The sequence below is a fragment of the Rhineura floridana genome, chromosome 1 (assembly GCF_030035675.1).
Source record: "Rhineura floridana isolate rRhiFlo1 chromosome 1, rRhiFlo1.hap2, whole genome shotgun sequence".
NCBI lineage: Eukaryota > Metazoa > Chordata > Lepidosauria > Squamata > Rhineuridae > Rhineura > Rhineura floridana.
Window position 1 is genome coordinate 170882140 of NC_084480.1, and position 26263 is coordinate 170908402.

At 42.1% G+C, this 26263-nt stretch overlaps 2 protein-coding genes across 9 annotated transcripts in view; one reads left to right on the plus strand and one right to left on the minus strand.

Annotated features, from left to right (window-relative positions):
* The window catches only part of SNX5 (sorting nexin 5), a 55757-nt gene extending 49077 nt beyond the window's left edge, over positions 1-6680 (minus strand). The window contains exons 1-2 of one of the 2 annotated variants that reach the window (XM_061585591.1): positions 6506-6680; positions 5942-6104 (exon numbers count right to left, since the gene is read on the minus strand). In XM_061585591.1, the coding sequence (XP_061441575.1) occupies positions 5942-5989 (48 nt within the window). In that variant the 5' untranslated portion in view covers positions 5990-6104; positions 6506-6680. The other variant, XM_061585599.1, reaches the window with a different exon arrangement.
* Positions 6681-8489: 1809 nt separating this feature from the next.
* Positions 8490-26263, plus strand: part of MGME1 (mitochondrial genome maintenance exonuclease 1) — a 29902-nt gene continuing 12128 nt past the window's right edge. Inside the window, exons 1-3 of one of the 7 annotated variants that reach the window (XM_061585649.1) lie at positions 8490-8686; positions 10335-10934; positions 22642-22864. In XM_061585649.1, coding sequence (XP_061441633.1) covers positions 10409-10934; positions 22642-22864 — 749 coding nt within the window. In that variant the 5' untranslated portion in view covers positions 8490-8686; positions 10335-10408. Of the gene's footprint in view, positions 8687-8961; positions 9078-9116; positions 9195-9319; positions 9487-9598; positions 9684-10334; positions 10935-22641; positions 22865-26263 lie in introns of those variants that run through there. The other 6 variants (XM_061585632.1, XM_061585622.1, XM_061585667.1 and 3 more) reach the window with 6 other exon arrangements.

Consider the following 26263-nt stretch of genomic DNA (forward strand, 5'->3'; position numbering starts at 1 on the left):
ACAACACAGGAGGACTAATCAAAATCAAATCTCCCATTATTTTCAAGACAACCAGTCTCAACAAGGGGTTTAGTTGATGACAATCTCAAAATGAGAACAAGCTCTGGACCTATATTCCCAGTAGTAGTCTATTTCACTGGACTGTCAGGTATTTAGGGCTATAGCCAATGTCCTCTCCAGGCCCCCCCCTCCGATCAACTCTGGAGGGTTGCGGAACCCACTGGAGCAGATTTTGGAAGAGTGGGGTGAGTGGAAGAGAGAAAACAGAAGTTCTGTTGTGTGAGTGGAACTCCACTTACGCAGTGTGATACGTACAACCCATAGCTTCTACAACTAATACGTTGTAACATTATTCTGAGTCACTGAGCACCTCAATGTGGATACAGACGACTGAATGCTGTGGTGGCAGTTTTCCAATTCTTGTAAAACATCTTGCCATACTATGAAAACTGCATCACTCGCAAGAAATGTGGAGTAGCTTGGGCACAGCATAATCACCTGAGATGTGTATATTTTTAGGACCCACTCTATTTTCTGTGATGTTGGTTAGGTTGTTTTTAACTGTTTTAATTATGTGTTTTAAAATTGTTGAAACCTGCTCTGGGACCTCTGGGTGAAAGGCAGGTAATAAATTTTAATAGTAACAATAATAAGCAGGATGGAGGAAAGTGTGAAGTTGCTTGAAGCAATATAATTTAGTACTCTTAAATGTTCATGTTTTGCACCTCTCCTTAAACAGATTTTCCTATTTTCCCTTGCTGGTTGGAAGACAAAGGTACTTATACTGCTACAGTGTTGAATCCCTACGATGTGTGGCTGCTGGATAGAGGACTCTGCTCTTTCAGCAGAAATCTAAGTAGCAAGTTGCCCATCCATTCAGCTCCCCTCTGGCATCCAAGATGCCTACACATTTGGCAACCACAAGATATATTGGAAGAAGGCACTCTTAGGAAGTAGAGTCTAGGATTAAGGCCTTTAAGTATATTAACACAATGTTAAAATATTTTAAAAGTCACAAACTGAGAAGTTATGCAGTATGCCTAAATTCCACTACCCTCTTTAGCAGACTTCTGAAAAGGTAACCTAAGAAACAGAGCATCATCCACATCAGCCAATCTTAAAAATCACATTGACATCTATAGTTTCTAGATCTTTACTTGTATTCTGTAACTAAATACAGCATAATGTAGGACGTGAACTTTTTTGTTTTTTTAAAAATTATCAATAGGACTTGCTGAATTACACTACAAGTATAATTACTTTGGTTTGTTATATATTTTTATTTAGCAGTATTTACTCAGTAGAGTTATGCGTGAACCCATAATCTGAACAATTTTTGCAACTTTTTCAGTTCATCCTCAGAAGGATGGGAGGAAACATTATTATTTCTTTCCCTGGCTTCACCCCAGCTTTCCTTCCTGTCATGCAGTTTTGTTTCCTCTTCTTCACTCTGCCAAATAATTTGAACTTAATCTTCTTTCTTTTTATTTCCATGGTTACTGAATTGTTTCAACTATACATCTCTAACTTACATCTCCACTAATAGATGACCCTTAGAAATCCATCATTAGCAGATAAATATGGGCCTCTTTACTCAGATGTAAGAGCTCCATAAAAAAACCCTGTTCTCTGTCCAGATGTTAGTTGATATTCCTATAGTATACAGTCTAAAAGAAATCCTAATCAGAGCTAAGCCAGAAAGTCTATCAATGCTAGAAAAATATTTTATCAGCATTAATTGCCATAAAGATTATAATTGGGCCCATATGAGCTTTTGAAAAGGCAAAGCTGTACACACACTAACCCTCGAGTGATTAGTATGTGCTACCTAAGTTACAAAGTTTTTTTTAAAAAATAAAAAGCAGCCCTGGGAAGGGATGAGGGGAGATTTTGAGCATAAACAGGCAGGCAATGCTTAACCACTTCCCTCAAAATTCCAACAGCTACTTGTTGTCTCACACAGGGTTCCAAATCCATGTTTATGTAAACCTGCTGCTATTCTACGGGATAGTGGTTTGAGTGCCAGATTAGAACAGGGGAAATCCAGGTTCAAATCTCTATGGAATCACGAAGCTCCCTGAGTGACCCCGCCCAGCCAATCACTAACTCTCAGCCTAATGTACCTCACAAGATTGTTGTGAGTGTAGAACCATATATACCACACTGAGCTCACTGGAGAAAAGGCAGGACATAAACCTAATAAATAAAAGCCAAGGACCATTCTCTCATAAGTGAGAAACTCCTGCAAGCAACTTCTTGAATAAAGCTGTTCTCTTCCCAAGTCAATGACTAGAGCAGACAATTATTTCATTATTACATTAAGGCAGCCCTTTCACTTCCCCACTCCCCATGACCTTGTGGACAATTAGTCCTCATCTGACATTAGTCGGTCCTGAATATGGGTTGTGTGGGCCCCGACAAGTCTTATCTGTTGGTTCTCCTTGATCTCTCAGTTGCTTTTGACACCATTGACCATAGTGTCCTTCTGGAGCAACCAAAGGAGGTGGGAGATGGAGGCAATGTATTGCAGTTGTTCCCCTCCTATCTGGAGGGCAGCTACCAGAAAGGAGTACTAGAAGTTTGTAGTCTGGGCTGTGGGGTCCCACAAGGGTCCATTCTGTCTCCTGTGCTTTTTAACATTATATTAAAACATTGGGAGCTGTCATCCAGAGATCTGGAGCATCATGTCATCAGTATGATGATGATATGCAGCTCTAGCTCTTCATTGCACCTGAATAGGAGAGACTGTGAAGGGACAGCTGCCTGGAGGCAGTGATGGGCTTGGTGGGAGCCAAAAAACTGTGACTGAATCCTGATAACACTGAAGTGTTGTGGGTGGGTAGTTCCCATGTCCGGGAATTAGGTATAACTTGTCATGGGATGGGCTGTACTCCCCCAAAGGAGCAGGCTCATACTATGGGAGTACTCCTGGACTCCAGCTTGTCCCAAGTAGCTTCTGTGCTTAGGAGTGCTTATGTCCAGCTGAGGCTGATTCACCAGCTATAGCCATTGGTGGACTGGGATAGCCTGGTCTCAGTTGTTCATGTTCTGGTCACTTCCTGCCTGGACTATTGTTATGAGCTGTATGTAGGGCTGCCCTTGAAGATGGTCTGGAGGCTGCAGCTAGTGGGGCAGCCCAATGGGACCGTATGTCATCGGTCCTGAAAGTGCTGAACTGGCTGCCAGAAAGCTATTGGGCCCAATTCAGGGTTAGTACTAGCATATCAAGCCCTAAATGACATGGGACCTTCCCCATTATCAATCAGCTTGGGCCCTACAATAGGCAGGAGAGGCCTTGTCGGTGGTGCTGCCACCAAGTGCTGGTCGATTGGTGCTGACCTGTGACAGGACCTTTTCAGTGATAGCTCCTTGTTTGTGGAATGCCCTCCCCAATGAAGTGCATCTGTGTTCATCACTATCAACTTTCAGGAGGAATTTGAAAACATTCCTGTTTACCCAGGCATTTGATGGCTGAAGGGATCTTGGCAACCTGATGAAAGAATGTTTTTAAGCTGCATTTTAGAATCTTTTAACTGTGCTTTACGAAAAAAATTAACTGTGTTTTAGAATGTTTAATTGTAATTGTGTTTTTTAAAAAATAAAACATTTTTATTATGTTTTTCTTTTTCTTGTTAAATTGATTTTTTTATGTTTGCCACTCTGGGCTCCTTTGGGAGGGAGGACTAGATATAAATAAATAAATAAATACTACTACTAACAACAACAACAACAACAACATTTTGAGGAAACTGATGTCAGGATTGCTAACCTACAGTTTTGCTGTATTTGAGTGAAGTACCCATGTCAAGTCATTACTAGACAGGCAAAGTATATGTAAAAAAATAAAAACAAAAGCAAAAGCAAAGTCTAGCTGACCTTGCCTACATCCACAATAGTTATCGGAGGAGGGAGAGGAAGAGAGATTTCCCATCTTTGTATATAAAATTTAGACCAATGATGTAAGACGAACAAAGGACTAGGCTACCACATAGTGTTCTTGAACAACACTCATTCATTTCAATGAGGCTTGCATAGTAGATCTTGCTAGTGAACTCTGCCCCATAAGTCAGTTCCATCTACTTTCTACTTTGCAGCCCTCAACAGTATCCAGAATCCACCACCTGAAATGTCTGCTTCGAATAACATCTTGAACAAACCCACAAAATAGCAATACTTCTTTATCTTAAATGCATCAAAATATGCTAGGACACTGTACCACCCACCCCAAAAAATCAAGTACAACACAAACCTTGCTGGTAGGCTAAAGATCTAAAACAGGTGTGAGGAATCTGTACCCCTCCAGGCATTGTTGGACTCTTACTTCCATCAGTCCCAGCCAACATGGCCAATGAACAGAGATCAGAGTTGTAATTCAACAGCATCTGGAGGACTGAAGGTTCCTCATCCCTGATCCAAAGTGTTGTATGAATTGGCTACAGCAATTATTTTACTTTTAAAAAAACAAGAATACAGTTCACAATCGGGAGACCCCATATTAGTTATCTGAGGACATATTAAAATATGAGCATAATGTAAACATTTTAAGGCTGCAGTTCTATGCATACTTTCTTGGGAATAAGCCGCACTGAATACAGTGGCCTCCAAGAAAATACATATAGAATTGTGCAACAAGTCCCATTGACATTAATAGGAGAGTTCAAGGGCCAAACTAAACATAATGGTAGTAGTTCTATGTGTTTAAACACAGTAGTTCTATGTGTTTAACACAGAACTACTTCATCACATACACAGAAGGGAGCAGTTAGATTTTAGGGGGGAAAATAGAAGCAAACTGGGAGAAAGAAGGGCTGTAGCTCAGTGACAGAGCACATGCTTCACATGCAAAAAGTCCCAGATTCTATCCCTGGCATCTCTGGTAGGGCTTAGGAAAGCCTCCTGCCTGAAACTTTGGAGAACCATTGCCAGTCAGTGTCAACATTGCTGAGTGACATGGGCTAGCCATCTGACAGTATAAAGCAACTTCCTATCTGTGTACACATGAAACATTTAGAACACATTATTTCCCCCAAAGAATCCTGTGGGTTGTAGTTTATCCCTCACAGGGCTACAATTCCTGGCACTCTTAACAAACTACAGTACCCAGGATTCTTTGGGGAAAATAGTGTGCTTCAATATGTATGCCAATTTCTACATAGAGCCCCCCCCCGAAGCAGGCACCCCTTATGTGACTGGGGCAGTTTGATATTTAAACACGTATAACTATTACTGTACATACTGTACATTAACAAGAGCCTGAACTACTTAGTTTAGAGTTTAAATTATGCCCGTATTTTAAGTTCTGCAAAATGACAGTAAGCCTGATATAAGGTCAAAACACTGCATAATAATATAGGATACAAATACTGACACAGGCCTGCATCAGTGGAAACAAGAAATGAAACCAAGAACAAGGAAGAGCGGGCATGGTGGTGTTAAGAAATTGCAGGCACACACTGAAAAGGAAGCCATCCACAGCGAACTTCAGCTGTTTGGATAGTATAACATTGCATAACTTACAGTCACAAGCACAATATCATTCACGTGTTAAATAACAGCAAACACACTTACAAAACCATGATTGGAGTAAGAGCCCACGCTAGCATTGGTCTGGGACAGGCTTTTTCGTCCTTATTTTTGTCAGTAGCTTATCGACATTTCCCATTGCCTTTAACAATGACACATTATATCGTTTTATAACGTATTAGCTAACTTCTTTTCTTCCCAATGATTTCATAACACCTATGTTAAATACATAGTATTTCCAGAGCAAGAAGTCAGAAATTAGGAAGCATAAATACAATTATATTTCTTGAGGTGTTACAAGGTTTTTCAGAAGTTTACATCCTTGCCTAGACTGGGAAATGTCCTGAAGAGAGACGAGAACACCAGACCAACTCAAGCAACTCCATCTCCAAAGCTTCTCCCGCCTGCCCGAATTTACCTTGTTCCCACTGGTCTTCTCCTCTTGCTGCTGCGTGGCTAGCGACATGACGACGGCGTCTCTCTCTCTCGTTCTTACTGATTTTACAGCGCAGCCGCCAGGCTCCCTTACGTCCGCGCCTCATACTGCCTCTTCTGCTGCTATAGAAGGGGCATGCCCCGCCCTAGAGATAAGAAAAAATATAAGCCGCTACGGAAGTATTATGTTCAACATGCGCGCGGCGAGCGCGAACCGTGGAAAGACGGCGTTCCCTGGAAAAGCATTTTGTCTGTAATCCAATACACACTTACCTGGAAGTAAGTCTCATCGAACCTAATGGAGCTTACTTCTGAGTAGGTATGTATTGGATTGCAGCCTTCTTTCAATCCGATAACAAAAAACCCCACCATAAATTGTACATAACTTTCATCCCCAGCATTTAAGAAATATATGGAGATCAATGCAAACACGCAATATAAATTCCTTAGTAGAGGCTGATTTAAGTGTATGACAACAAAAATAACAAGTACTGGCACCAGGTTCATTGCAGGAGTAACTTTCGTGGAATAAAAGAGCCCACTTCACCGAATGATTTAGGAGTTATCCTCGGTCCACGAAAGCTTGTGTTGCAATAAATGTTAGTCTTTGTGCCTCAAAAAGACTATAGTATCCAATTTTTGCGTCGTCCCCCGCTCCCTGAAAAACAAAACGGGGCTAGTGACTTCTTTCCTTGCAATGCTTTGAAACGGTCACATCCCTCACTCTTATCCTCCCCCCTCTCAACTCCTCTGTCTTGTTTAGAGAGGTGATCCTTCCCTGGCAGGAAAAAAATGTCCTCCTTTTCCGTGTTTTTTTTTAAGATAGAAGTCACGATTTAAATGCACTGCTACGAAAGGAAACCTATAGCCTTAATGGTTCTTGAGTTTTTATATTAATTTCTCAGTCCTTCCTACTCTTGCCCTGCATATAAAGAATTCTGTCATAGGAACTCGAGAACCGATCGGTTTAACTCCGGAACTATTGGCACTGTGTAGTTGATTGCTGTTTCACGGTATATGTGTTTTTCCAAAGGCTTAGAAAGCTCAGTTTTGACCCGGGCGAGAAAAAACTCTGAGTAAACACTAAACACGTGTCGAGAAGAAAGCTCATTTCTTTCAAGCAATTGTTCTTATTCACAATAGCGAGTTAAAGGTTTAAACCACAAATATAAAAGATTCAGAAAGGGAGAAGAGGAAAAAAGAGGTTTCATTCTAGTAGATAAACCTCTCATTGTCTACATAGGCAACTTCCGGGTTACACATTAGCAGCATTTTTTTCTTCCCCGGAGTAAAAGCTGTTTATAGAAATTAAGCCTCACAGCTATGTTCACTCGTAAGAAAATCCTATTGAATTCAGTGGGGCTAATCCCACGTAACCGGAGTTGGGATTAAGGGATAAATCCAAGATTTTAGCGTAACTGACAGCCTTCGAAACAAAAGGCAGCGGCATAGACAAGCTTTAATCTTCTTTCCGATTCAAGCCATATTTAAAAAATTTTTTTAAAGTTTTAAAACATTTGTAAAATAATAGCTCTGCGATTGTCGATCCAAATGCAAATAGTCCATTATCTCAAAATGGAGGGAGCAGTGCAGCAACTTGAATATAGTGGTTTATAACTACCCTCTAGAGCAGGTCCTGTTAATATTATAGGTGGGACTGAGGCTGGTTGGTTTGGATTTCTTCCGCCAAAAATCCACCACAGAGATAAACTTCTCCGACTGGCACTAATTCCCAGGCCCCCTCCCTGCTAAAAGCCAGTACTCACATACATTCAGAAACACTGTTCTGTTTACTTGCAGGCAGACATGTTGTGTTTTTAAATGTTTAAAAACTTTAAGCAGTCTCTGCCTTACCCCGATCTCACCCTGCAATAGGTTAGGGCTGTCAAATAACCCACTCTTTCCTAGTTTTAGCTCTCCTAACTTGCAAGGTGGGGGCAATGAACTGAATTGGCATTGAAATTTGCATAGGCAGGAGTATGTTTAAATATTAGAAAGGGGGAATCACATGTTTCACACAAAGTAAGACTTGGGTTAAGAAGAACATGAAGTCCTCTTTTCTTTTGTGGGAAAGGGCACTTTGTACCCAATCACAGCTATAATAAGGCAGAAGGGAGAACTGGAGAAACCCAGGATTTTATTATAGCCATAATGACTGGTGGACACCAGCATGTTTACCTGGAAACAAAAGTAGCAGCAAAGAGAATGGTCTGTACTCTTTCTTGGGTCTTTCTGTAAAAAAATCATACATATTTTTATTTCAGCCAAAACAAATTCCAATGCAAAAGCAGTTCATGTCCCTCTGTGGTGGGGTGGGGCCCTCTGAATGACAGAACAATCTACAACAGCCCTGCAATATAATTTATTGTTAACATTGCTGGTTGGAGGTCAGAGTGAGGCTGAAAATGTGGTTTAAAAACATGAGCCTGTTGGATCAGGTCCATCTAGTCCAGTATCTTGTTCTCTCAGTGGCCAACCAGGTATGGGACCACCGGATATGGGAATCTCACAAGCAGGATGTATGCACAAGAGCACTCGCAATTTGCATCTACAGAAAAAATAGGGGAGGGGGAATCAGGCCCTCAAACTGGGGTCATCCCTGTCGTGTGGCAACCAAATAGTATTGCATGGGAGGGGGGGAATTAAAAATGAAGAGTCCGGCTAGCATACAAGGTCCTGCCAGCGCCGCTGCTGGACCGTCTTGTCTGTTCTCATCCACTGATGCCTGGTAAGCCTGCCAAAGGAGGGGACGTGAGGGGGCACTTTGCCGAGGGCCCCATAAAACCTAGAGCTGCCCCTTGGGATAAAACTGAGGCTGGTCTGGATCATCTCTCCCCATATAAAACATTCCTCCCAGCAGCAAATTCAGCACGAAATCGCCTACAGAAAACTTCTGCTGTATTGACTTGCGCTTGAAAATGTTTGAAACAAAAAAAATCACACGAAATAAGACACAAGTTAAAGAACATTTTTTTCTACTACCTTTTGTTTTTGGAGGAACATGTTGGAGTACCATGCCACTTGGATTTCTCCTCTAATTTATATAGGTAGCTTTCACTCCTGTCAGAAAAAGGTCTATTGAAACCGGAATGCATCGCAGAGAACTTGGAAGGGATAATGTATGTGTCATTCTACTTGTTCTATCTCTTTCTTTTTCTGTTTGCGTGAAAGACGCATATCCCGCGAGATGAGTGCTAGCGGAAGTAGGTAACCGGCCACATGAGTCTCTGCCGTAGGTAGGGGAAAACCTTTTATTGAAGAGATCGGATAGAACTGTTGTTGTTATGTGCCTCCAAGTCGACTACAACTTATGGCGACCCTATGAATCAGTGACCTCCAAGAGCATCTGTCATGAACCAGCCTGTTCGGATAGTGCAGAGGATAGTAAATTACTCTTGCATCGTCAACGCCTATGAAGTGGCGGGAATTAAAACAAGCGGCTTGCCATACCAGCGTAGGACAGATTTTTTTTTTCGTATTTTTGTATTAGAAATGTGTGTTGGTTCAATGGAGCTCATTCCCAAATAAGTAGGTTTATAGTGGCTCTTGTACGATCTGATATTCTGTGTAGATTTAATAGGAAATAAAGACCGCTGAATTCATTGGCCCTTCTTTCTAAGTACGTTTGTGCTCCCTTTGGCGGCGCTCTTAGTCGCGCTGATTTTGAGGTCAGACCTCAAACTTTGAAATGAAGAGGCATAGTACTCTGAAGTAAAGAACCACAGGTTTGGTCTGATAATTTGTTCTCATTTGTAGTTACTTGGGTGTGTGTGTTTGTTGTGCTCTATTATTTCACCTTTTTCTCCTTGCCTTCTGATCTTAGTGTTAAATCATCATTTTATTCTAGCTCAAGTTTTTCTCATGTTCGCCTTTATTCATATTGCTGCAGGACTCATCTTTCACTCCTGTCATTTATAAGTTTATCTCATGTCTTCCTCTGGCTTCCCTTTTTGACTATTACTTTCCATTGTTGCTGGTTTATCTAACTAGCATTTTAGTTTCTGGTGGCTTGACAATCTATGGAAAAGCCAACAGCTCTGATTCTAAATGAGCATAGATAGAGATAGGTTTCCTTAATATTAATTGCTCTTGCTTCTGAGAAAATATGCATAAGATAGAGTTGTAAGTAAAATGTATATTTGATCAATACAAAATAATGATGATAATTGGAAAGAGCCCAATACATTTTGATACTAAATGGTGGTCCCATGGTGCAAAATTTAATTATTTCCTAAATATTTGCTATTTTGGTTCACTTTACTGGTAAAATCTGTCATCTGAAGCATACTTGGAGATAATCTATCACCCTGTCTAATGGTAGTGGCAGACCTGATAACACATGGTAAATAACCAAAGCATTTTTTTTAATATACTAGGAAATTATGGCAAAGTAGAAATATTTCTTGAAGAAACATCTTCTGGATTCAGCTAGCAAATATTGTCTGGCAGTATGGGGTCATTCCTCCAAGTAAACAGAAAATGTAGGAGATTACCAGTGCTGTTGAGAGGATTGTTGAACAATGATGGATTCCTGTTTAGGACCCTTGGTTCTTCTTCCTCTTTTTATGGGAAGAAGAAAACAACCAGCAAGTATGAAAAAACTGACCAAAAAAAATACAGAGATTTGATCCACTACCTCACATCCCACAAAGATAGTTCTCAAAGTCCTGAATCATTATTTGAAGAAGATAACAAGCTCTACGGACCAGTAAGTAAATATAAGCCACCAGATCAGGATACTGAACCAAAACTTAACGAGAACTGGATTCCCCTAATGAATTCCAATAAGAGCTCTTTGCCTCAGAAAACTACTCCAGGACAGCCCTTGCAAATCAGTTTGCAAAAGAACTACTTGGCTAGTGTGACAGCTGTTCTACAGCAGACCATGCCTGTGGAACAGGCTTTTTATTTGGAGAGGTGGAAACAGCGAATGATTCTGGAACTTGGGGAAGATGGTTTTGCAGAATATACTAAAAGTAAGCAATGAGAAAATGCATTGATTTTTTTTAAAATAAGAATTGGCACATCCCAAGGTGGATTGATTAAAATCACCAAGGAAAAAAAGGCTGATTTTTTTCGTGATTTAAATCAAACTTCCAGTTTTGAAATTCATGTATTTTCTGAACAAGTATACATTCTAACTGGTTTCTGTTAATAGTTAGAACATACTGGTTTGCAGTTAAATTACTCCTAAGTTTTACTTGTGTGAAGAGGGAAAGTGAGTATAAAAGGGCTGCAGGGCTGTGGTTTTAGCTCCATCTCCACTGTTGTGTGTTCCTGGTGGCTGCTCATGAGTTTACCTATAACTTCTGCAGTAGGGAGCCTTTTCTACATGTGAAGGCTTTCCTGCACTAATTTAAACCATGGAAGATGAAAATCAAAGTTCTGATTGTGTGAGGAGCCTCCATGAGTAAAAAAAAAATGGCTTTCCACTGCAGAAGTTATAGCTGAACTCATTATTCCATTGCCAGAGAGTGCTCTTTAAGATACGTTGACAACTTACATTCTTCAAACTGAATTGCTTTATCAGCCAAAAATCATAAATTTAAAGGAGTCAGCATTGCAGCTCTATAAATACTATCTAGGGCAGGGGTGGGGAATCTCTGGCCTATGGACCAAATTAGATCCGACACGGCCCTGATTTGGCCCATGAAGCCATGAGAATGTCAGGTGTGAGGCAGGTGAAAAAATGGCTGCAAAGGAACTGAGAGACTTAAACTGCATTCCCAATTGTACTTTGGCAAGCAAGGCTTGCTATCGGCTAGCCCACTAGGATCTGCTATGCTGTGGAGTTCTCAACTGAGAACTCCATAGGGCAGCTGATGCTTTTCCAAAGCAGGCTTGCTGTAAGTGCCAAATTGTTGATCAGCACTGGCATCATCTTGCTTGCCAAGGAACAATTGGGAATTCAATTTAAAAGTCTCTCGGTTGTTCCTTTGCAGCCATACCTCTATCTGCTCCACACCTGACATCAAATATGAACTGAAGTAGGCATTGTAAAGGATCTTCCTCTGCAGGTGTGTTTTGAGCAATGCCCAGAAAGGATAGTTTTGGTAACGTGACATCATTGTAATACCAGGTGATTGACATATGGGAGGCGTGCCTACCTTTCAAAATGGACTTTGGGGGGGGAAATCAGGATCCTGCCCACTGGCCAGATCCTGTTCCCCACCCCTGATCTAGGAGAATACTATCCCCTCTTTCTCTGTTGGCTAACAGTGTTCTAGCTACAATTCTTGCTTTGTACCATTCTGAATAAATTCTGCTATTTTTCCCATTTGGCAATTATTAAAGAATTTTACATGCAGTGGAATAGTCAAGAATAAAAAGATGACCCATGCAAACATTTTCATGGTTGAGTTCCTTCCCATCCAGGATTATTTTATCTGTGACCTGTTAAGGTCTGTCTTGATTTCTTTCCATAATTTATGATTATAGTTAACAATATATTTAGTTATATGACTGATGCATATCCTCAAGTATTGGATTGGTATATCTAGCAAGAGATTTAATAAATCTTGGTTACCTAGCCTTTTTCTCTTTTCCCAAAATTAAAACCTGTTCAGGTTGACCTTGTAGTCAGATACTAATCAGAATTCTGCTGGGATTTTGATTATGCTCACAAAACCTTTCACTGCTGCTACTTCCATATCATCAGTTTTGCTGCTGCTACTTCCATATTGTCAGTTACTCCAGGACAGTTGAAAGCCCCCATTACTATTATGGCTTGATGCTAAATGTTTCATAATCTATTTCAGGAAAACAACTATCATAAGAGCATAAGAACAAATTAAAAAGCACATGTCCCAATACTGATCCTTGGGGGAGGACTCCACTTTCTACATTGGAATAACTGTCCATTTATTCCTATGCTCTGCTTCCTGTTTCCTAACCATTTACTGATACACAAGAGGACTTCTCTTATTCCATGATTGTTAAGTTTACTCAGGAGTCTTTGGTGTGGTACTTTGTGAGAAGTACACAATGTCAGTTGGATCACCTCTATCTGTGTGCTTGGTGATACTGTCAAACAACTCTTAATAGATTAGTGAGAGAGGACTTACCCTTATAGAAGCCATGCTTGTTCTACTTCAGCAAGACTTGTTCTTCTATATGCTTAGTAGTTTTATCCTTGACAATGCTTTCCACTATTTGTCCCAGGACAGACATTAAGCTAACTGGTCTGTAATTTCTTGGATCCTTCCCTGGATCTCTATGTAAAAATTGGTGTTACAGTGGCCACTTTCCAGTTCTCAGGGACCAAGGCTGATCTTAGGGACAAATTACATATTTTTGTTAGTAGATCAGCAATTTCACATTTCAGTTCTTTCAGAACTCTTGGGTGGATGCTATTCAGACCTGATGATTTGTCAGTTTTTATTTTGTCAATAAGGCCTAGAACATCATCTAGTCACCACTATTTGCCTCGGTTCTCAGAATCCCTTCCTATGAATACGGCAGCAATGTCTACTCAAAAGTAAGCTCCATTGGGTTCAGTGGACTTGCTCCCAGGGAAGCATGCATTGGATTGCAGCCTTAGTTCACCCACAGGGAGCTGCCATATATGTTCTGCCGTGAAGACATATTCAAAGAATTCATTCAGATTCTCCACAATCTCCTGTTGCTAATGTATTTAAAGAATATTTGGTTGTTGGTCTTTGTTTTTAGCAATGTGTTCCTCAAATTCCCTTTTAGCATGCCTTATAGTCTGCTTGCATTACTTTTGCCAGAGTTTGTGGTCCCTTATGTTCTTTAACTCTGTACGTTAACAACACTGGCATGCTTTGGCCCTGGTGGTACCTTTCCTGATCTACATTATACACTCCAGTTGAGCTTCTAATATAGTAGAGCTCCAATTATATGGCAGGTTATGTTCCAGGCCCCCACTGAAAAGTGAAAACTGCTGGAAAGTGCAGCCCTACTGTATTCCAGCCACTGTGCTCCAGCTGACAGTGATCAGCTGTAGCACATGAGCTCCCTGTGCTGCAGCTGATCAGCTGTAGCACGGGGAGCTCACATGCTCCAGCTGATTGCTGTCAGCTGGAGCTCCCCGCGCTGCACCTGATTGCCCCGCTGGCGCTGCTGTATTAGCAGAACGCCGAAAATCAGGACCCTACTGTACTGTATTTTGAATCAACTCCCACTCATTTTGGAGTGATTTGACCTTCCTGACTTTCTCTTTCAACTTCCTTTTTGCCAATCCCCTGATTTTTTGGGGAAGATTCCTCTTTTGAAGTCAAATGTGACTGTTTTGGATTCTCTTGATAATTGTCCATTTACATAAATATTGAATTTGATAGCACTGTGGTCACAGTTCAACAACATAAATCATACTAGCTCCTGGGGGTCACTGCCCCTCTTGTCAGTTCCATGACCAATTGTTGTAGGGCACAGTCATTTAGGATATCTAGAAATGTTACCTTTGTCGTGACTGGAACATGCATGCCCCCAGTCTATGTGAGGGTAGTTGAAGACCCCTATTACTACTGCATCCCCTCTTCTGGATGTCTCCTTGATCTCATTCTCCATCTTAAGATATCCTTGAATATTTTGATCAGGGGGATGATAGCCCATCCCAGTACTAAATTACACTTGGGGTCCAGTATCACCCAGAGAGCGAGTGAACAGGGAGAGCAAACAGAAGTTCAACAAAGGAGTTCAATAGGGGAAGTCCCTAAAAATAAATAAATAAATAAATAAATAAATTACAAATTCTCCTTGTACAGCACACTGCATACCAGTATCAAGTTTACCCTGGACAGGACAAAGCACAGGCCACTCCAAAACAAGTAGTGAGAAAGAAACAAAAGGTAGAAGAGAGTATGAACAGGAAGGATACTCCAGTGGTTATGACCTGCAAGGTCTGTGCCATGTTTGTTTTCTTGCCTGAGAACAACATGGAGTTGTTGCACTGTTGGAAGAAAAAGTGAGAGGCCTGGAACGGCGGGTGGCCACACTGAGGACTATAAGAGAAGATGAAGAGTTCTTAGACAGAACGCTGGAACAACAGCAGCAAAGAGAAGTGGAGGTGAAAGAACAACACCGTGTGGTAGCAGAAGAGGAGACTGCTTTGGAGAGGAACAACGAGGTGGAGGAAACTCTGTGGGAAAGGGTGACAGGTAGGAGCAGAAGAACTAGAAGACACCCTTCACCAATGGAACTATGGAACCGCTTTCAACTACTCGAGGATGAGACTGGAGGACAGCCTGTGGTGGAAGAATTACAGGAAACCCAGTGCGACAACGAGCAAGAGGCTGAAGCTCAATCAAGCCGGGGCAATGAAACCACGCCCCACAACAAGAAGAGAAGAGTACTAGTAGTGGGAGACTCCCTACTGCTTGGGATTGAAACCCAAGTATGGCGAGAAGATGCGTGGATTTGCCAGGTATGCTGTCTACCAAGAGGATGGATTAGAGATGTGACCGAAGGGTTGCCATCACTCATCAAGCCCACCAACAGGTATCTCTTTCTCCTCATCCACGTGGGAACAAATGATACTGCCAAATGGAGCTATGAAGAAATCTCATCAGACTTTGAAGCTCTGGGAAGGAAACTCAAGGACTTTGGGGCCCAGATAGTTTTTTCATTCATCCTTCCAGTGCTTAGAAGAGGAGTAGAAAGGGAAAGAAAAATACTCCATGTGAATGAATGGCTACGAAGGTGGTGCCGACGTGGGAAATTTGGATTCTGGGACCACGGGCTATGCTTCCTGGAAGATGGATTGCTGGCAAGTGATGGGTTGCATCTCACAAGGACTGGGAAGAATGTGTTTGGCCAGAGCATGGAGAAGTTCATCAGGAAGGCTTTAAACTGAATCCAAAGGGGGAGGGAGACGTAAACTTGGTGGTAACGACTGATGAAGACTTGTGCATAGTAATGGGAACAGAAAGATCAGCTCTATTAGGGCCGAGTAACAGTGCTCAGTAAAATGTAGTGAGGAAGCCAAGCCATAAATCACATGGTCTTCGATGTCTGTATAGTAATGCGCAGAGCATGGGAAACAATCAGGACAAACTTGAACTCTTAATACAGGAGAGTAATTACAACTTGATAGGTATAACTGAAACTTGGTGGGATGACTCCCATGACTGGAATACAGCAATTGAAGGATATAACTTGTTCAAAAAGAACAGAAGGGATAAAAAGGGAGGTGGAGTCACGCTATATGTTAAAAATATATCCCTGCACAGAAATACGGGAGAATGAGCTTGGTAGCTCCACCGCATGTATCTGGATTAAAATTAATGGGGCAAGGAGTAAAAGGAATGTGGTGCTTGGAGTCTACTACTGACCACCCAGTCAAGGAGAAGACGAGAATGTAACTTTTGAAAAGCAAATTGCCAATGTTTCAAGGAGGCATGATGTAATAATAATGGGGGACTTCAATTATCCCGATATCTGTTGAGAGAAAAATTCTGCCAAACACGGCCCCTCCAAGAAATTTCTGACGTGTTGGAGATAACTTTCTCCTACAGAAAGTGCAGGAAACAACCAGAGGATCAGCTATCCTGGACTTGATTCTAACCAACAGAGATGATTTGGTGGATGCAGTGGCAGTTAGGGAATTCTGGGGAAAAGTGACCATGCTATACTTGAGTTCTTGATTTTAAAGGAAGCAAAAGCTGAGAGTAGCCATAAATGCTGGATTTCAGGAAAGCTGATTTTAATAAACCCAGAACAGGTGGAAGTACGGTTCCATGGCAAGCGACCCTAATGAGAAAAGGAGTCCAAGATGGGTGGGAGTTTCTAAAAAAGGAAATTCTAAAAGCGCAATGGTAAGCAATTCCAACAAGGAAAAAGGGGGGGAAACAGCAGAAGAAGCCAATGTGGCTTCACAAAAAGCTTAGCGATGACCAGAAAACAAAAAAGGACACATACAGGAAGTGGAAAGAAGACCAGGCCACAAAGGAAGAGTATCACGGAATTGCAGGGATGGCATCAGGAAGGCTAAAGCTGAGAATGAGCTGAGGTCCGCGAGAGATGCCAAAAGCAACAAAAAAGCTTTCTTCTGGTACTTCCATAGTAAAAGACAGAAAAAAGAAATGGTGGCACAGCTACTCAATGAAGATGGCAAAATGATAACAGATGACAAAGAAAAGGCAGAAGTCCTAAATTCCTACTTTGGCTCAGTCTTCTCCCCCAAAAAAGGATCTGTGACCCTCCTGGGAAACATGAAGTAGAAGGGGCAGGATTGGAGCTTGAGATTGATAGACAAATAGTCAAGGAATACCTAATCACTTTGAACGAGTTCAAATCGTCGGGGCCCGATAAACTGCATCCTAGAGCAGTGGTTCCCAACCTTTATGAGTGCGGTACCCCCTTTGTAAACTCAAAATTTTTTGTGACCCCCCACATGCTAATTGTAATTATAGTCTCTGTTAATTGAAAAAAAATACATAATGAAGTGTTAAGTACTGTCATTTTTTATTCATCTCAACAACAAATATGATGATGATATTTATTATCTGCCTTTTACCAGAAAGTCCCAGGGCAGATTACAGAATATAAACAACTTCTAACAAATTTTGAAGGATCATCAACTTACTAAGTAACTAGGGGCTTCATGTGCCAACCCCATACACATATATATACACACACACTCCCCAAACATGCACACACATAACTCGGAGCTCCCAAAACACATCAACACCCACACCCAGGGACACACATACACACACACACACACAGGGACTCCAGAACAGGTCCCTCCCCAAATGAATCTGCTCATTTAATTACTTCTGAAACCCACAATGTGAAGAAGAGTGAAACCAGGCCATATTCACACCATGTATTTATTCCGCTATTATTCCACTTTAAATACTAATGGCTTCCCTCAAAGAAGCCTGGGAAGTGTAGTTTGTGAAGGGTACTGAGAGTTGTTAGGAGGCTCCTGTTCTCCTCAGAGAGCTACAGTTCCCTGAGTGGTTTAATGTTCCAACCCTCTTCCCAGGAAACTCTGGGAATTGTAGATCTGTGAGGGGAACAAGGGTCTCTTAACAACTCTCAGCACCCTTAACTATACTTCCCACCATACTTTGGGGGAAGCCATGACTGTTTCAAGAGGAATAATAGTGGAATAAATGTACAGTGAATGCAGCCCAAGAGTGTCCAGGTGACCAAATGATTACTGTAGAGAAGTTCTTAAAATCAAGCTCATACATCCATGGTATAACTGAGTTAATGAGAAGGCTGGTGCTGTTTTGCAGCTGTCAGAGATTGGAAGTCTGGTTGAAGAGATGTACATTTCAACCTTAAATCTGGTTGCACATCTAACTTGTTTCGATATTTTGATTTCAACGCAACAAGTGCATTCGCTTCTTCTCTTCCCCCCCCCCCATGCAAGAAAAGGGATTCCTCTTCCTTTTCAAGAAGCTATCATGCTGGGAGGGAAGAAGAAAACATCCCTTCTGACGTTTTCAGCCCAATGTTGCTCCCCCTTCATCAGAGAGGAGAAAAGCCTAAGTAAAAGCCACTCCTGCCTCCACTCCCTTGTCCCTTTACTGCAGGTTTTCAATCTGGGCTGGCTTCCTCCTGCATGCCGTGTTTGGTGGGAAGGTGTGCAGTGTAGGCACTCTAGAATGGGAGTGATCCAGACTGCATGTGTAGTGCCTGCCTGGCAGAAAATTACCAGATATAGAATGCATATTGAGTAGTTTTAAGTTGGGCAGCCACTATGCATGCAAGCTGAATCACCCCTATTCAAGAGAGCTTGCAGCGCACACCTTCTCATTTAGCCCAAACCATCTAGTTCAGGAGGAGGGCGGCTAGTAGGTGGTGGCACAGCAGCGTTATGTCTGGGACTGGGGAAGAGAAGCATTTAGCACAGTTAACAAACGTGCAGTTGCAGCACCTTTAGTTTTGAACTTCTTTAAGGATTTCTCACAAAATTCTCTAGCATGACATCACACACACACACACACACACACACACAGAGCCTCATCTGCTAACCACCCAGGAAAGATAGGGTACCCGAAAGCCTATTTGTGGGCACGAGATTTTACACAGGTGTTGACTTGAGGGGAGGAGGTATCTTATCTGATTTTGCTTATCTAATTCTATGAGGCACCATATACATTTGAGAGCATAACACTAACACCACCCCAGGAGTAATCCTGCCTCCGTGTAGTTTTTGCTCCAAAGACCTCCCACCCTCCATGCCCTCATCTGCAGCCTGCCCCAGCCCTAGCCCTGCGCTCACCGCTATGCTCTTTATCCTGCCCTTCCTCCCAGCAGGAACCCATGGCAGGCAAGCAGGGCTGGAAGCGGGATGGGGTGGAGGAGAGAAGGGAGGGAAAGGTGGTCAAGTAGCTGGGCTGGGCTGGGCTGGCCAGAAAAAGACACAGCAACAGCGGAGCTCCAGCCGATTGTGTTACTTCCTCTCTGCAACCACGCACCCCCTTCATGGATTTAGGCGGGAAGGGTGAGCTCATCCCATGCAGTGGGAGGAGACAATGGGAGTGTCATGACGTCAACAACGTCATGGGTGGGAAAGGATACTGCACTGGCGGAGGGGCAGTCACCATAGAGATAGAAAAGGGGTAGAGGCAACACTCCATCTGTGGCTTACCATTATTCGAGGTTCCTTTTTTAAAAAAAATCTGTCTTCTTCATGACCCCTTTTTGATTGTTTCACGGCCCCCAGGTTGGGAGTCACTGTCCTAGAGTATTGAAGGAACTGGCTGAAGAACTCTCAGAACCGCTGTCTGTTATCTTTGCAAAATCAAGGAAGACTGTTGAAGTGCCGGATGACTGGAGGAGAGCTAATGTTGTCCCTATCTTCAAAAAGGGCAAAAAGGAGGAACCGGGGAACTACAGACCAGTCAGCCTAACATCAATCCTTTGAAAAACTCTGGAGCAGATTATAAAGCAGTCAGTCTGTAAGCATCTTGAAAACAATGCAGTGATTACTAGAAGCCAACATGGATTTATGAAGAACACATCCTACCAAACTAATCTTATCTCATTTTTTGATCAGGTAACCTCCCTTGTATACTGTAGGAATGCTGTGGACATAATATATCTTGACTTCAGCAAAGCTTTTGACAAAGTGCCCCATGATATTCTGATTAGCAAGCTAGCTAAATGTGGTCTGGATGGAACAACTATCGGGGAACCAGAGTTGGCTCCAGAATTGTACTCAAAGAGTGCTTCTCAATGGTTCCTTCTCAAACTGGGCAGAAGTAACAAGTGGGGTACCACAGGGCTCAGTCCTGGGCCCAGGGCTCTTCAACATTTTTATTAATGACTTGGATGAGGAGGTACAGAGCATGCTTATCAAATTTGCAGATGATACAAAATTGGGAGGGCCAGCTAATACCGTGGAAGACAGAAACAAAATTCAAAAGGACCTTGATAGGCTGGAGCATTGGGCTGAAAACAACAGAATGAAATTCAACAGGAATAAATGCAAAATTCTACACTTAGGAAAACCAAATGCACAGTTATAAGATGGGGGATACTTGGCTCAGCAATACTACATACGAGAAGGGCCTTGGGGTTGTTGATCACAAGCTGAATATGAGCCAATAGTGTGATGTGGCTGCAAAAAAGGCAAATGCTATATTAGGCTGCATTAACAGAAGTATAGTGTCCAAATTGCGTAAAGTATTAGTTCCCCTCTATTCAGTACTGGTTAGGCCTCATCTTGAATACTTAGTCCAGTTCTGGTCTTTGCACTTCAAGAAGGATGCAGACAAACTGGAACAGGTTCAGAGGAGGGCAACAAGGATGATCAGGCGACTGGAAACAAAGCCCTATGGGGAGAGACTGAAAGAACTGGGCATGTTTAGCCTTGAGAAGAGAAGACTGAGGGGAGATATGATAGCACTCTTCAAGTACATGAAAGGTTGTCACATGGGGGAGGGCCGGGATCTCTTCTCGATCGTCCCAGAGTGCAGGACACGGAATAATGGGCTCAAGTTACAGGAAGCCAGATTTCAACTGAACATCAGGAAAACTTTCTAACTGTGTTAGAGCAGTATGACAATGGAACCAATTACCTAGAGAGGCATTCAACACTGGAGGCATTCAAGAGGCAGCTGGACAGCCATCTGTTGGGAATGCTTTGATTTGGATTCCTGCATTGAGCAGGGGGTTGGACTTGATGGCCTTGTAGGACCCTTCCAACTCTACTATTCTATGATTCTGCGGTGGAGTTTGACCCTTTTGGGATTTCTAGCTTGTTCGACTCTTATGTTCTCTTTGTCATACAGAGCAGCAGCACCTCCAGTACTGTCCTTCTTACAGAGTTCATGTCCAGAGATAAGTGTCTCATTGGTTCTCTCAATTTTACCAGGCTTCTGTTCTAACCATTGCATATATGCTGTCTTTTAAAACCAACTCCAGGTCGCCCATCTTGAACTGGAGGCTTCTAGTATTAACATATAAAGACTTATATACAGTATCCTTCTCTATGTGCATCTGAAACTTGTGTTTTAGCCTATGGTCCTTTGGCCTCCCTGAATTGCTATCATGTGCCCATGTATTCTCCGTGCTTAATTCTCCTAGTCCCATATTTAAACTTCCTTTTTTCCCCACCTTTGTCCTTATCTGGGGGCGGGGGGGGGAGATTTGTTCTGAAGTGGACCCTCAGTTCCTGTTGGTTACTGCACTGGACAACTTAGTATGACTTACTATAAGGCAGCTCTTATATGTCTTATTCCCAAGTTTATGTGACACCTGTTGCTGTGGAATAATATACACTATGAACTCTTTCCAGTTTGGCTGCTAAATCTGGATTCTTAGGCCACATTCATAAATTAATCCTATTCATGATTTAGTGGCTGTCATGAGGTGCCAAGTTCAAATACTACAGGCTGATCTTCTGTATGACTAATCATTACAAACATGGTACTAATCAGTGGAGGCAATTCATCCATTGATCTACAAGTCATCAAGTGCTGAATAGTCTGGTTATGAGATCAAGTCATGGATGTGTGAAATGGCCCCTAGATGTCCATTTAAAGCCTAAGTTTGAGTAACTATAAATTATTTATTTATTTAATTTATATACCGCCCTAAGCCCGAAGGCTCTCTGGGCGGTGTACATAAAAGATAAAACAAGCACAGTGTATAAGTACAATAAATACAATAAATCAAAACCAAAAACAAACAAACAATAAAAGAACCAAACAATGTCCAAAATACAAAATAATAGTGAGATACTGTTAAAATACACTTTAAAATGCCTGGGAGTATAAAAAGGTTTTCACCTGGCGCCGAAAAGATAGCAGCGTCGGCGCCAGGCGCACCTCATCAGGAAGACTGTTCCACAGTTCGGGGGCCACCACTGAAAAGGCCCCCTAGTTCTAGTCACCACCCTCCGAGCTTCTCGATGGGATGGCACTCGGAGGAGGGCCTTAGATGTTGAGTGCAGTGTACGGGTAGGTTCATATTGTGAGAGGCGTTCCACCAGGTACTGCGGTCCCATGCCGTGTAGGGCTTTATAGGTCAAAACCAGCACTTTGAATCTAGCCCGGAAACAAATAGGAAGCCAGTGCAGACGGGCCAGAACAGGTGTTATATGAGCGGACCTTCTGGTCCGCGTCAGCAATCTGGCCGCTGCATTCTGGACTAGCTGTAGTTTCCGAACAGTCTTCAAGGGCAGCCCAACGTAGAGCGCATTGCAGTAGTCCAATCTAGAAGTTACCAGAGCATGAATAATTATTATTTTTTGTTTTACAGATATCTTTCAACAAGGTAAACTTTTTCATTCAGCTATGGAAATGTTACTATTAGCTGAAGGAATGCCTGTGAAGGAGCAGGAAGATGACATTAATGTCTCTGGCTACATAACAAGTGTACAGCACGTGCTAAAAGATGTTACTGGAGTGAGAGCCGTTGAAAGTGCAGTACAGCATGAGACCCTTCATTACAAAGGCCTAGTGGATTGTGTGGCAGAATATCGGTGAGAGGTTAACTTTAGGTCATACTCCAAACAGTGTTAGATGTTTTTATGTAATTTTGTGACAAATGCATTTTGGTTGCAGGGCCTTCTTCAGTGGCCTGTTTGGTTGCAGTGTTCTTTGGTCTTGAGTTCATCTGACACAAATATAAATAATTTTATAAAATATGTACATTTAACAAAAAACAGAAAAAATATGTTCAATGGTGTAACAGCATCTTTTGCTCACCAATTTTTGATCTAGGAACTGCTTTGTAAATGCCAATAAAGCAGTCCAGCTATCAAGTAATTGCTGGTGTCTGCAAAATTTTCAGTGATCTGTAAAAGACAATGTATGGAAAACAAGTAATCATATGCCAAATATAAAAATATCTGTAAGTATGTTAAAAATAAATCAGAAAAACTTACCAGTATAATAAGTTGGTCAAGATTTGTTCCTGTGAACTTATGTGAAAAGGATCTATTAATTTATAACCAAACCATCTTTGTTACACACCTGATTTACTTATGTTAATCAGGTTTCTAAGTCCATTTGTTGGAATAACCCACATCCTGGAAAAACTCACATCAGCTTAGTAACCAATATAGCATACATTGTAAAATCAACTATAGCAAGAAGTGTACATCAAACAACAGTCATCCATTCTATATCTTCATTCAATCCATAAGGTGATAGGTTGCTTAATTTGCATATCCATCTATCTTCCTTCCTTTTAAGCAATGTACGTAGTTGCTTGCCTGAGCCACACACCTTCTTAATGCATCAAAATTTCAAAGTTGTTGTTTCTCTGTGAAGTGTATCATGGTGTTTCTGTGTGAAGTGTTTGTGTCCATGGTGCTTTCTGGTCCTAATATGCCTTTTATGTTTTCCTATTCTAGTCTTGATTTTTCTTGTGGTCATACCAATGTATAACAATGGACAGGGACATTGAACCACATATATGCTTTGAGGTAAAACATTCATTAAGATGCTACACTTTGTTGTCATTGGGATTGCTAAAGTAACTCAGTTTTACACAATTAATACATACACTACAGCTCCCACATATAAATTGTCCCACATTAATATTGCCTACAGTGGTGGTGATGTTTGGATTAGACCTTACTTTTGCATGTACTAGACCAACCTTTCCCAACCAGTGTGCCTCCAGATGTTGTTGGACCACAATTCTCATCTTTCCTGACCATTGGCAATGCTGGCTGAGGCTGATGGGAGTTGTGGTCTGTGACGCCCTTCCCTGGCTCTCCCTGTCAGGTTCCTACCTGCTCGTGGCTACTGCCTGTCACTAGGCACCACCAGGGACTCCACCAGTCCGGACTGTCCTTTTTTATGGTTTCTCTCTCCGCTCTAGCACAGACCTCACGAGATCCCCCTGCTAGGCAGCACCACCAGTCACGTCCTATAACCAGTATTCCCAGAGACTCTGCCTGAGTCTCTCTATCAGGTTACCTCTGTGACTGCGTGCTTAAGCTGTCCCCAATCCCTTTGATCTTTATATAAAAAGCATACAACTCTGGGTTGCTCTGGATACTTGTGGTGTTATATTCTTCCCTTCACCGCTGTCACCAATTGTTACAGTTTCCCTTCAGCCTTGGTAAGCACCTTGCCCTCCCTTCTGGTCTGTATATTCCCCAGCCAAGGATCAGGCCTCCGGTAAACCAAAATAGTGTTTATTAAATATTAGAAATAACAAGATTACTTTATAAAGGCACATAAGCATATGGTTTCATCTATTCCTGTGATACTTGTCTTAGTATTAATCCGAACTCCACACTCTCCTCACATCCACCAACTCTCCACACAATCTCCTCTCAAAAACCCCACCAAACACCTCTCAAACAACCCACCAACGTCCACTCAGATTCAACTGTCATCCTTCCATTTATACTCTCAGCCATTCAAACACTCAGCCAATCATCCAGCATTCTACTGCTCATTTACTCCCCCCTCCTCTTTCATTCCACTTACCATATATCTTCTATACAAACAGCACTTACCATATATACATTAATACGGGAACATCACATTTTCCCCCCCTTAAAAATAACGGCAAAGTATTATTCCTGTTCCAGGATTCATACGTTGCGTTAACAAGTAAAACAAGTCTCTCTGGGGAAAATGTCTTTCTTTGTTCCTCCGTCTGGTCACGTCACTGCAGTCCCAGCCACCTGCCTTGACAGTCCATCGGCCAATACATTGTCCTTGCCTTTTATGAACTGGAAGTCCACTTAATAGTCTTGTAGGGCCCAGGACCACCTCTGCAACATAGTGTTATGGTTTTTCATAGTCTGTAACAATAACAAGGCCCGATGGTCAGTCGTCACCGTAAATCTTCGTCCCCACACGTATGGGCGCAACTTGTTCAGTCCCCACACGACCTCTAGGCACTCCTTTTGGACCAACGAATAGTTTCTCTCCCTCGATGTTAGCTTGCGACTCAGATACGCCACTGGATGTCTGGTGCCTTCTCTCTCCTGCAGCAAGACGACTCCCAGCGCGAGGTCCGACGCATCCGTAGCCACGATGAATGGTTGCTCATAGTCTGGTGCTATTAATATAGGTCCTTGGCACAAGGCTTGCTTCAAAAGATCAAAAGCCTTTTGACATTCATCCGTCCATACCACACGCTCAGAACACTTCTTCTTTGTCAACTCATGCAAGGGGGTTGCTATTTCCCCAAAATCTTTCACAAACTTTCTATAAAAACCAGCCACACCTAGAAATGCCCTAACTTCTTTTTTAGTTAAGGGGATAGGCCACGATTGTATTGCCTCCACCTTGCTCCATAAGGGGGTGATTTTCCCACTCCCCACCTTATGTCCTAAATAGATTACTTCCTTTAACCCAAACTGGCATTTCTTAGCTTTTATTGTGAGGCCTGCTTTTCTTAATGCCTCTAAATACTGTTGTTAGGTGTTGGACATGCTCAGGCACCGACTTGCTAAAAATGGCCACGTCATCTATATAGGCCACTGCAAAATCTGACATGCCTCGCAACACAGTATTGATTAGCCTCTGAAACGAACTTGGTGAGTTCCTTAGTCCCATGGGTAAGGTCACAAACTCATATAACCCATCTGGTGTACTGAAGGCAGTTTTGGCTGTGGATTGCTCGTCTAGTTCCATTTGCCAAAATCCCTTACAGAGATCTATTGTAGAGATAATGGTTGCTGCCCCCAATAACTCTAACATTGCATCTACCCTAGGCATAGGATACGCATTTGGGACAGTAATTTTATTGATTAGCCGATAATCAATGCAAAATCTTGTCGTTCCATCTTTTTTCGGAACCAGGACAATACTTGAGGCCCAGGGACTGATGGATTCCCTGATCACTCCTAGTTCCAGCATATCTTCCACCTCCTTTTTGATTTCACTCAAAACTTTCCCATTCACACGGT